The sequence below is a fragment of the Eubalaena glacialis genome, chromosome 11 (genome assembly GCF_028564815.1).
Source record: "Eubalaena glacialis isolate mEubGla1 chromosome 11, mEubGla1.1.hap2.+ XY, whole genome shotgun sequence".
Classification (NCBI taxonomy): Eukaryota; Metazoa; Chordata; class Mammalia; order Artiodactyla; family Balaenidae; genus Eubalaena; species Eubalaena glacialis.
Window position 1 is genome coordinate 27,535,984 of NC_083726.1, and position 11,418 is coordinate 27,547,401.

The 11,418-nt window shown below is 39.2% G+C and overlaps 1 protein-coding gene across 1 annotated transcript; it reads left to right on the top strand.

Annotated features, from left to right (window-relative positions):
• Positions 1-692: 692 nt before the first annotated feature.
• LOC133100911 (cytochrome c oxidase subunit 8A, mitochondrial) lies at positions 693-1,167 on the top strand. Its single transcript, XM_061205414.1, has one exon. The coding sequence runs from the start codon at positions 725-727 to the stop codon at positions 932-934; it is 210 nt and encodes a 69-aa protein (XP_061061397.1). The 5' UTR covers positions 693-724; the 3' UTR covers positions 935-1,167.
• Positions 1,168-11,418: the final 10,251 nt, after the last annotated feature.

Consider the following 11,418-nt stretch of genomic DNA (forward strand, 5'->3'; position numbering starts at 1 on the left):
GTCTTCACTTAAAATTTTGTTATTTTTTCATCATGAATTTATTTCATATTTATTTTTATTTTTAAATTTTTGCATTAAAATACTATTTTACTTGATTAATAAGTTTTTCAGTACCCCTGTGAATTTTGCTGCCAGAAGTGGGTGCCTCACTTGCCTTACCCTAATCCTGACCTTGGTCCTGAGTTCATCACGTAAAGACTTCAACTTCTAGCATTTCCAAAGGCAGGGATATATAACAGGTATAATTGCGTGCCTTTTCCTAGGGTGTATCATTTTGATCTAGCATGAGCTTGAATAATGTCAGATGTAGACCTTCAGGAAAACAGGTTTCCCTTTTGAAATTTTGTTTTCAGCACATGGCATCTCTTGAAAACTGTGATCTGGTGGGAGAAAGGGGTCACTCTTCTGCCAAGTTTTGTTGCATGGAAGATGCTGGTGGTTGGATGGTGTCCAAAAGCAACATTTGGTTTTGATGCTACTTTTTTCTCCTTAAAATCATCTCTAGAAAATTTGCCACTTTTTATTTAAAGCTCAGGAGATAGTCCATGGCCTTAATACTGGGCTCAGTGCAAGATGTTAGAACACATATTTAATTAAAGCATTTCCTTCTTATTAAGAAGATTTTGGAGGCACATTTTCTAGACTAACCAGAAGCCAGGTACAATCTGAACTAAAGAATGACATATCCCGGCTACTGGCTACCTGCAGTCTCCTCAGTGTGGTCATGTCCGTGCTGACTCCACTGCTGCTGAGGGGCCTGACAGGCCCGGCCCGGCGGCTCCCGGTGCCGCGGGCCCAGATCCATTCCAAGCCGCCGCGGGAGCAGCTCGGGACCATGGATATCGCCATTGGGCTCACCTCCTGCTTCCTGTGTTTCCTCCTGCCGTCGGGCTGGGTCCTGTCACACCTGGAGAACTACAAGAAGCGGGAGTGACAGGAGCTGTCCTCTCCCTCACCCTGTGACCTGAGCGCCCCGGCCTGTCCTGATTGTGTCTGCTGCATTCCTGGCCGGCCTCCCCTGGATCCTGTCCTTCAGTTACAGTGATCTCTTCTGCAGTCGTGACCTCTTGATTTCTCCATGTTGACATCCTGGGACCACATGTATCCGTTTAGAAGGCCCTGCTCGGTAGGGCCTCCCTTGTAACAATAAAGTCTATTTAAACCCTGCTTCAGAGGGAATTCCCTGGCAGTCCAGTGGTTAGGACTCCGCTCTTTCACTGCTGAGGGCCCGGGGTCAATCCCTGGTCAGGGAACTAAGATCCTGCAAGCTGTGTAGCGTGACCACAAAATAAATAAATAAATAAACCCCCCAAAAAAAAAAAAAAAAAAGAATGACATATCCCTGGTCTAGGTTCCCAGTTCTGATTGGACAACATCCAAATGTACTACCCATTGCTGGAGAAATGTCACAGAATTCCTTGAACACAATTAAATGTGTGTTTGCTTTCAACTCTAAAGAACAGGGCACACAGGTCCTTCCCAGGTTATTGTTTTAAAAGGTGTGATGAAATCAAGTATGCACTGATGAGGTGTGGCAGTCCTAAGAAGGCTGAGCACTCCCAGCCCAGATCCCAGTGTTAGAACTTCTCAGAAAACTGGATGCAAATGCAAAAAGTAATCAAAATAAAGCCTCATCCAGCTCCACAAAGTACTAGCTGTGTGACCTTCAGCAAGTAACTTAATCTCTCTTTTTCTCATGTGTTCAACAGATCAATTCAGGCTTGACTCTTAGTTTTGTTGTGAGGTTAAATAGAAACTCTCTTCTCAACAAAATATTGGCAAACCGAATCCAACAACACATAAAAAAGATCATATACCACGACCAAGTGGGATTCATCCCAAGTTCACAAGGATGGTTCAACATACACAAATCAATCAATGTGGTACACCACATAAACAAAAGAAAGGACAAAAACCAAATGATCATCTCAATAGATGCAGAAAAAGCATTTGACAAAATTCAACATCCATTCATGATAAAAACTCTTACCAAAGTGGGTATAGAGGGAACATATCTCAAAATAATAAAAGCTATTTATCACAAACCCATAGCCAATATAATACTCAATGGTGAAAAGTTGAAAGCCTTCCTGCTAAAATCTGAACCAAAACAAGGATGCCCACTCTCACCACTTCTCTTCAACATAGCATTGGAAGTCCAAGCCACAGCAATCAGACAAGAAAAAGAAATAAAAGGTATCCAAATTGGAAAGGAAGAGGTAAAACTGTCATTATATGCAGCTGATATGATACTATATATAGAAAACCCTAAAGACACCACACAAAAACTATTAGAACTGATAAACGAATTCAGCATGGCAGCAGGATACAAGATTAACATACAGAAATCAGTTGCATTTCTTTCCACCAACAATGAAATATCAGAAAGGGAATGTAAAAAAAACCAACACCTTTTAAAATCGCAGCACAAAAAATAAAATACTTAGGAATAAACCTCACCAAGGAGCTGAAAGATTTATATGCTGAGAACTATAAAACATTAATAAAGGAAATTGAAGATGATTCAAAGAAATGGAAAGATATCCCATCCTCTTGGACTGGAAGAATTAATATTGTTAAAATGGCCATACTACTAAAGCAATCTACAGATTTAATGCAATCCCTATCAAATTACCCATGACCTTTTTCACAGAACTAAAACAAATAATCCTAAAATTCACATGGAAACATAAAAGACCCAGAATTTCCAAAGCAATCCTGAGGAAAAAGAACAAAGCAGGAGGCAGACTTCAGACAATGCTACAAAGCTACAGTAATCAAAACAGTGTGGTATCAGCACAAAAAAACAGATACATGGATCAATGGAACAGAATAGAGAGCCCAGAAATAAACCCACACACCTACGGTCAATTAATCTTCGACAAAGGAGGCAAGAATATACAATGGGAAAAAGGCAGTCTCTTCAGCAAGTGGTGCTGGGAAAGTTGGACAGTCGCATGTAAATCAATGAAGTTAGAACACACCCTCTCACCATACACAAAAATAAACTCAAAATGGCTTAAAGACTTAAACACAAGACATGACACCATAAAACTCCTAGAAGAGAACATAGGCAAAACATTCCCCTGACAGAAATTGTACCAATGTTTTCTTAGGTCAGTCTCCCAAGGCAATAGAAATAAAAATGAAAATAAACAAATGGGACCTAATCAAACTTACAAGCTTTTGCACAGCAAAGGAAACCATAAACAAAAACGAAAAGACAACCTACAGAATGGGAGAAAGTATTTGCAAACGATGCGGCTGACAAGGGCTTGATTTCCAAAATATACAAACAGCTCATACAACTTGACAACAAAAAAACAAACAACCCAATCCAAAAATGGGCAGAAGACCTAAAGAGACATTTCTCGAAAGAAGATATACAGATGGCCAACAGGCACATGAAAAGATGCTCAACATCACTAATTATTAGAGAAATGCAAATCAAACTTCAGTGAGGTACCACCTCACATCGGTCAGAATGGCCATCTTTAAAAAGTCTACGAATAACAAATGCTGGAGATGGTGTGGAGAAAAGGGAACCCTCCTACATGTTTAGTGGGAATGTAAGTTGGTGCAGCCACTATGGAAAACAGTATAGAGGTTCCTCAGAAAACTAAAAACAGAATTACCATATGATCCAGCAATCCCACTCCTGGGCATATATCCAGACAAAACTATAATTCAAAAAGATACATGCACCCCTATGTAAATAGCAGCACTATTCACGATAGCCAAGACATGGAAACAACCTAAATGTCCATCGACAGATGAATGGATAAAGAAGATGCAGTACATACATACAATGGAATACTACTCAGTCATAAAAAAGAACAAAATAATGCCATTTGCAGCAACATGGATGCAACTAGAGATTATCATACTAAGTGAAGTAAGTCAGAAAGAGAAAGGCAAATACCATATGATATCACTTATATGTGGAATCTAAAATATGGCACAAACGAACCTATCTATAAAACAGAATCAGGGACATAGAGAATAGACTGGTGGTTGCCAAGGGGGAGGTGGGTGGGAGAGGGCTGGATTGGGAGTTTGGGACTAGCAGATGCAAACTGGTATATACAGAATCGATAAACAACAAGGTCCTACTGTATAGCATAGGGAACTATATTCAATATCTTGTAATAAACCATAATGGAAAAGAATATGAAAAAGAATGTATATATATGTACAACTGAGTCACTTTGCTGTACAGCAGTAATTAACATAACATTGTAATTCAACTATACTTCAATAAAAAATTTTAAAATAAGAAAAAAGGATTGGTGAACTTGAAGACAGGTCAATGGAAATTAAACAAACTGAAACACAAAGGCAAAAAAGAGTGGAAAACACAACAAATTAAACAAAAACAGAACAGAGCATCCAAGAGCTATGGGACAATAAAAGCCAATGGCTGGATACAGATTTCGAACACAGACTTACGGTTACCAAAGGGGAAACGTTGGGGGAGGGATAAATCAGGAGCTTGGGATGAACATACACACACTATTATATATGAGATAGATAACCAACAAGGACATACTGTATAGCACAGGGAACACCACTGAATATTCTGTGATAACCTATATGAGAAAAGAATCTAAAAAAAGAATGAATATATATATATATATATATAACTGAATCACTCTGCTGTGCACCTGAAACTAACACAACATTGTAAATCAGCTATGCTCCAATAAAATTAAAATTTAAAGAAAAAAGAAAAGAAACTCTCTGCTTGTGGCACAGACTTCTTGTGGCCTCCCATACCCATCTCCTCTTACTCTATAGGAATAGAAACCCCAGTTTTTGTAGCTGCCATACATGGCTGTGCAGAATAAAGACTACATTTCCCAGCTTCCTTTACAGCCAGATGTGCTCATGTGACTCACTTCTGGTCAAGGAAATATGAGCAACAACTAGTAATGGAAAGCTAAGTGCCATCCTGGACTATGAGTATAAGGGCAACACCCTAGGAATGGCAGAGCAACAAGACAGGAGGAGCTCAGATCCTTGGCTCTCATGGAGCCATCGTATCAGCTGTGGACTCATATGTCCAGACTGTTCTGTGAGTGGCAAATAAAATTCTGTCTTATTTAAGACACTGTTACTTTGGGTCTCCGTTATGGCAAATGAACCTGTATCCTAACTAATATCCCATGTAAAGTGTTTGGCAAGTGACGGACACATTATAAAGCATGCAGTAAATGCCAGCTAGTAAGATGATGGTGATAGTTATGAATTCTACCTCTACTACCCCTCAGAAGAGCATCGATTAGAATAAAATGAAGAGCTACACAATTTGAAGGACATTTCCTTTTCCCCCCTTTACTCCATTCTCTGACTCAAGTGACATTCTTACAATAGACATCCACCCATGAGTTTTTCATGTGGTTCCTTTTTATTAATTACAAACATGGCTGAGGGGAAGGAAAAACATTTCTAAGCTTCCACTTGAAAAGTCAAATTGTCTCACCATATGCTTAATACTGAAAACCTCCAAGAATCAACAATTGTTAACATTTTCCATATTTGCTTCAGATGATTTTTTTTAATAAAGCATCCAGATGTGGTTGAAGCCTCTGATGTCACCCATCAAATTTCTGACAGGTAACAACCCTTCGGAAGTGGCTGAGTACCTCCCCATTGTGTATTTATGTCTTAACAAGTATATGTATCCCAAGAAATATATAGTATAGCTTTGGAAAATTTTTAATCTTACATATATTGGTTATACACTGGGTGTAACGCTTGGCAACTTGCTCATTTAGGAGACTATGAAAAACAATACCACAACAAACAATGCCACAACAATCATCCTTGTTAAATGTGGGGAGAGGGGTGTCATATTCTTCTCTATGCTTTATGTGTATTTAAAGTACATTATAAGCACAATTTTTAAATAAAAAGTAAGGGAATTTAAAAGGACTACTCAGAAGCTGTACTGACTTACAAAATCACCAAGACCACTCAGGTTGCGGATGGGAGTAGGTAGGAGGGTTTGTTGTTTCCTAAATATTTTACCCTACATATGTGAGCAAATATATTTTTTGCTTTTAAACCCAACATGTAAAAATTCTGAACTTACCCAGCAGATATGTGAATAGATGACTTTACAAATGTAGTCTAACTTTCTAAAATACCCACCACAGTTTTTTTTTCTTAAAACACACAATTCACGTATGTTTGGATAGACATAACTGTATCTATAAAATAATGTCTGACAAAACTACTTCTTTATTATAGTTATTGTAATTAATTTTGATAGGCAATCAGTGAAACTCTTTCAAATATAAAATATTAGATTTGGATAAAATGAATCATTTCTTCTTGGTCTGAGGAATAAAAATGCAGATTATTGGAGTATCAATTTTATAAAACAGGTATCTCCCCTCATACGTTGTTTATGCACGGCCTATTCATGCAAAGATAACAACTACTTCTCACATTTTCTCCCACCATGACAGGAGTAACAGTGACAAAAATTCAGCTTTTTTTTTTTTTTTGAGAATATATGTGTTCAGAAGAGTAGAAAGAAAAGAATGTGTTTGGAAACTGAGCCTTCTTGCCCATTTGTGCCCACCCCCCGAGAAAAGAGGAGGAAGGATGGAGAAGCAGGGACAAGGGGCCATGGATCCCAGAGAGGAGGTGCCTGAGAGGACAGCCACCCTAGTGCGCAGGCATTCTTGTCTCTACTGAAGCCCCCAACACTGGTCATCCTTGGATTCCATGAGATAACCCTGTATCCTTCGAGTAAAGCCCCTGTCCTATTTATGTTATCTCATGTACGTATGTACATGTATAAATATTATCCTTCATTTATTTTTGTTTAAGCTACTTTGAAGTAGATTTCTGTTACTTGCAAGCAAAAGAGCCTTGACTCTGACAACTCCCAGTGCAGGCATTCTGTGAGGCTGCCACCCGCCACCTCACCTCACCGCATAAATAGTGAAGCTTTTATCTACTCATCTACACAATGAGGACTCACCAGGAAATGGCCAGCACCACCGTGTTTGCCCTCTGAGAGCTGTCAAATTAGAAACAAGTATATTGTCTCCATGTGGGTGTTCCCTGGACTTTTATTTGGCAACCAAACCATCACTTATTGTTTCCCAAATGCCATTTACATGACATCAGTAGACTTAAGTCAGAAATTTTCCAGGTACAGCTACTCTGATAATGTGCTCTAGTCATCTCAGTAAACACAAGATCCTGAACTTGATTTTTCTGCTAAAGCAATCAACGAGGAGCACGCAGCCACATTTCTGGTTCCACCCCTGGAGCTTGTTCATATTCTGATGGTATTATTGGCCATTTTAAGACTACGTCCTACACAACTGCTGGACGCCCTTCAAATTGTCAATTACCCCAAATAACACTGTGTTGGAAAAATATCTTGGGTTTCTCTGTAAAAAGAGAACATGGTGAGAAGAACAAGGTAACTTGTAAATCCAATGGCTTTTAAAAAATAAGAAAACGATAAGAAAAATGACATTTAATATCTCCCATAGAGACTGACATAAATCTCTTGATTTTTTAACCTGAATCCAGTTATCAACTAAAGTTCATTGAGGAACCTGGACCAGATCCCATGTAATAAACATACCACCACAGATGCCATTATGGAACATGGAAAGGCAGGAATAAGAAGTGGTCAAAAATGTGAACTATGGGACTTCCCTGGTGGCGCAGTGGTTAAGAATCTGCCTGCCAGTGCAGGGGACACAGGTTCGAGCCCTGGTCCGGGAAGATCCCACGTGCCGCAAAGCAACTAAGCCCGTGAGCCACAACTACTGAGCCCGCGTGCCACAACTACTGAAGCCCGTGTGCCTAGAGCCCGTGCCCTGCAACAAGAGAAGCCACCGCAATGAGAAGCCACCGCACCGCAACGAAGAGTAGCCCCTGCTCACCGCAACTAGAGAAAAGCCCGCGTGCAGCAACGAAGACCCAACGCAGCCAAAAATAAATAAATAAATAAATTTTTTAAAAAAATGTGAACTATGGCATCTAGCTGGGATGACCTGTGTTCAGGACTAGGCTCTGCTTCTGAAGGGCTGTGCGACTTGGGACAGGTGGCCTTACCTTTCTGAATCTTGGTTTTCCCATTTGGAAAATAGGGATAATAACAATGACTACCCCGTGTGAGGATGCAACAAGATAATGCATATAGAGCACTTAGCACAACACCTGCACACAGTAACCCCAGAAAACTGGTAGTGGTGACTGTCTTGGTCATTGTTGAGGTGGTTGTTATCACAGGGTAGCCTGTTAAGCTGAAGGTGGCTTAGACTCAAAGGTCTGGATTTTTGCAAGCAACGAACTACTAAAAATAGGAGGCAGTGTTTACTCTCATAGCTTCGGGGAACAGCTATGACTTGGTCTCTGACCAAGTAGATTCAGTGGTGGAATAAATGGCCTTCCAACTGCGTCTCAGCTCAGACCACATCCTGACTGGACCTTACTCCAGGGAGGTTTGGACAACCCTGAAAAGCAGCCCAAGCAAAGTTCGATAGGCCAGGCCCTTCGGAAGGCTTCCCAAGAGGAGTGGGCCTATGGTCTTTCCTTTTTTACCTAGGAAAATGCCAAAATGGCACTTCCTGTGTTCATCTCACCACCACCACCTAGCACCCCATGTAGTGCTAGGTCCAATGTCTTAGGGAATCACAGAACACAGGGCTCTGAGGCAGAACATAGTCTCCTTACTTCCCAGGAGCTGAGCAGTGAAGGGGACTTATGCTACAACCCACCCTGTGGACCGTCCTGACCATAATCCTAGGAGTGGAGAACCACCCAAACTTGATCCACTCCTGGTCCAAGGGACCCATCAAAGAGTAGAGACTCACCTCCAGAAACAATACCTCCCAAAGTCTCTTAGAGACCTGCCATATGCCTTTGAACCTTAATTGGAAACTGTATACATTTCCTGGATTTGATGTTTCCAACTATAGAAAATATGATCTAAATGCCAATATATTGTGTAGCTCACCTGACTTCATACACACACACATATGGTATGTATGTGTGTTATGTATGTGTGTACGTGTGTGTGTTCTACAAATACGGAGGATTGACAATTTTCTTTTTCTCACTTCGTCTTGACCCACATCTTGCAATTTATAATATGTGCCATGTACATCTAAGCCTATAGTGGTATCACAGTCACCAGCAAGTGATGAATGATGTCTAATCTCTTAAAGACTTTTTTATTATAACTATTTTATTTTTGTTATCAAAATTTTGGTGAAGATTTCCCAGTAAAGTCAATAGAGAAGGGAATAGGAGGCAAGAATAAAAAAAGATTGTTGTACAGTGTATCAAGATATTATATGATGCATCAAGAGTGAGTACCCATGCTTACTTTTTACCCACACATAGATACAAAAGCATTGAATAGAATCACGGATCCTAGGGTTTGAAAGAGATTTAAGATTATCCACACATTGGTTAACTGAAAAAAACTAACACAATAATCTGCAGACAATATGACTGTCTACATTAAAAAATCTAAAAGACTCTTTGACAAACCACTAGAATTAAAAAGGTTGTTGGATACAAATGAACATTCAAAAAAAAAAAAAAGTTATCCCATATCCCAACAGAAAATTAATAGAAGGTATAATTTAAAACCAAGATTCCATTAACAGCAGCAACAAAAACTTGGGGAACTTACAAACAAATCTAACAAAGGAAATACAAGATCTTTATGGATAAAGCTTGATTGAGGCACGTAAAAGATCTAAATAAATTAAAGGATATGCCATGTTCATGTATGGGATGGGAAGACTCAAAGATGGCAATTCTCTCCAAATTAATCTATAAGTTCATTGCAATTACAATTAAAATCCATAATTTTTTCCCATGGCACTTGATAAGTTGATCCATAAGTTAATATCAGAACAAAAAAATAACCAAGATAACTCACAAGAGCAATATCCTCAGCAAGGCCATTCCTCAGGGCCCTGCCAACTCCCTCACTCCCCCACCTCTGATAATCCGAACCACAGTATCCTATTTTATCATTTTCACACAGTTACAGACATGTACAATTATCTCATTTATTCATATATTTATATATTTAGGACAAGGGTTTTGCCTTACTTACCACCATACTCCCAGGGTCTGGAGCAGCACCTAGCACATAGTAGGTACTCGATAAATATTTGTTGACTTCCTTATATAAAATGTAAATACATACAAAACTATGCTACATGGTATTTATAGGCTCCTAGTTATGTTGTAAAAGATTAAAAACACGGACAGGAAGGATACACAATACCTTTAGGATAGAGTTTATCTCGGGGGAGGGTAGGTGGTCAATAGGCTCAGAGAGTAAGACAAAGAGACCTTAAACTCAATCTGTGATTTTTTTTTTTTTTTTAATTTTGAAGGCAATACAACAACATGTATGAAATCTGTTTATCTGAGTGGTGGTTATGAAGTATTGTTACAATAGTCTCTGTACTTTTCTGATCAAGGTATTTCATAATGAAAACGGGTGGTTTTTTTCTTAAAGATTGATTTGAAATAAAATTATAGAGATGGAGAACAAATCAATAGTTGCCAAGGGTTAGGGATGGGAGGATGGTGACTCTAAATGGGTAGCATGAGGGAGATCTTAACAGTGATTAAGAAGTTTGCATCCTGATTTCCGGGGTGGCTACACTAATCTGCTGGTGATAAAATGGCATAGAACTATGCATACACTTTATAACAATGTCAGTTTTCAGGTTCTGCTTGTGCTACAGTTATATACGATGTAACCACTGGGGGAAACTCGATGAAGGGTACACAGTTCCTCTCTGTCCCTCTCTGTACTATCTTTGCAACTACCTTTATAATTTTTATATAATATAAATTTATAACTATTTCAAAAATTTTACAAATAGAAAAATATGTAGTTTACCCAAAATAACATTGTTTCTAGTTAACAGATGAGACAAGTGAGGCCCCTAAGAACAAAAGTGATTTGTAGTAGGTGGTGTATGGGGCAGGGAAGGGAGGCCTGCAGCACCTGTAGTTTTCTTTGAACAATCAAGTCAGCAAATGCACGGGTCTAGATCCCTTGGTAGCCCTTCCTCTGATATAACAGTGACTCCCAGGGACTGACTCAGGCTGCATAGCAAGGCTGGAGATCCCAGATATTAGATCATAGATCAGATGTTAAAATCGGATAACCTGGCTTCAAATACCAGCTCTGCCACTTGGTAAAGGGATGGCCTTCTATTTCAACCTCTTTGAGCCTCATCTTCTTCATCTGCAAAATGGGAACAATGTGATTATATTGCCACTCATGGTGTTTAAATCAAATAATACATGTAAAGAGCTCAGCATAAAACTTGCCACATAGTAAAAGTGCAATTAAAAGTCAAGAAACACAGCCTATTACCTGTGAAATAAACCCAAATACATCTA

Coding starts and splice junctions, on each gene's coding strand:
- LOC133100911 (XM_061205414.1), top strand. CDS start 725: ATGTCCGTGCTGACTCCACTGCTGCTGAGGGGCCTGACAGGCCCGGCC.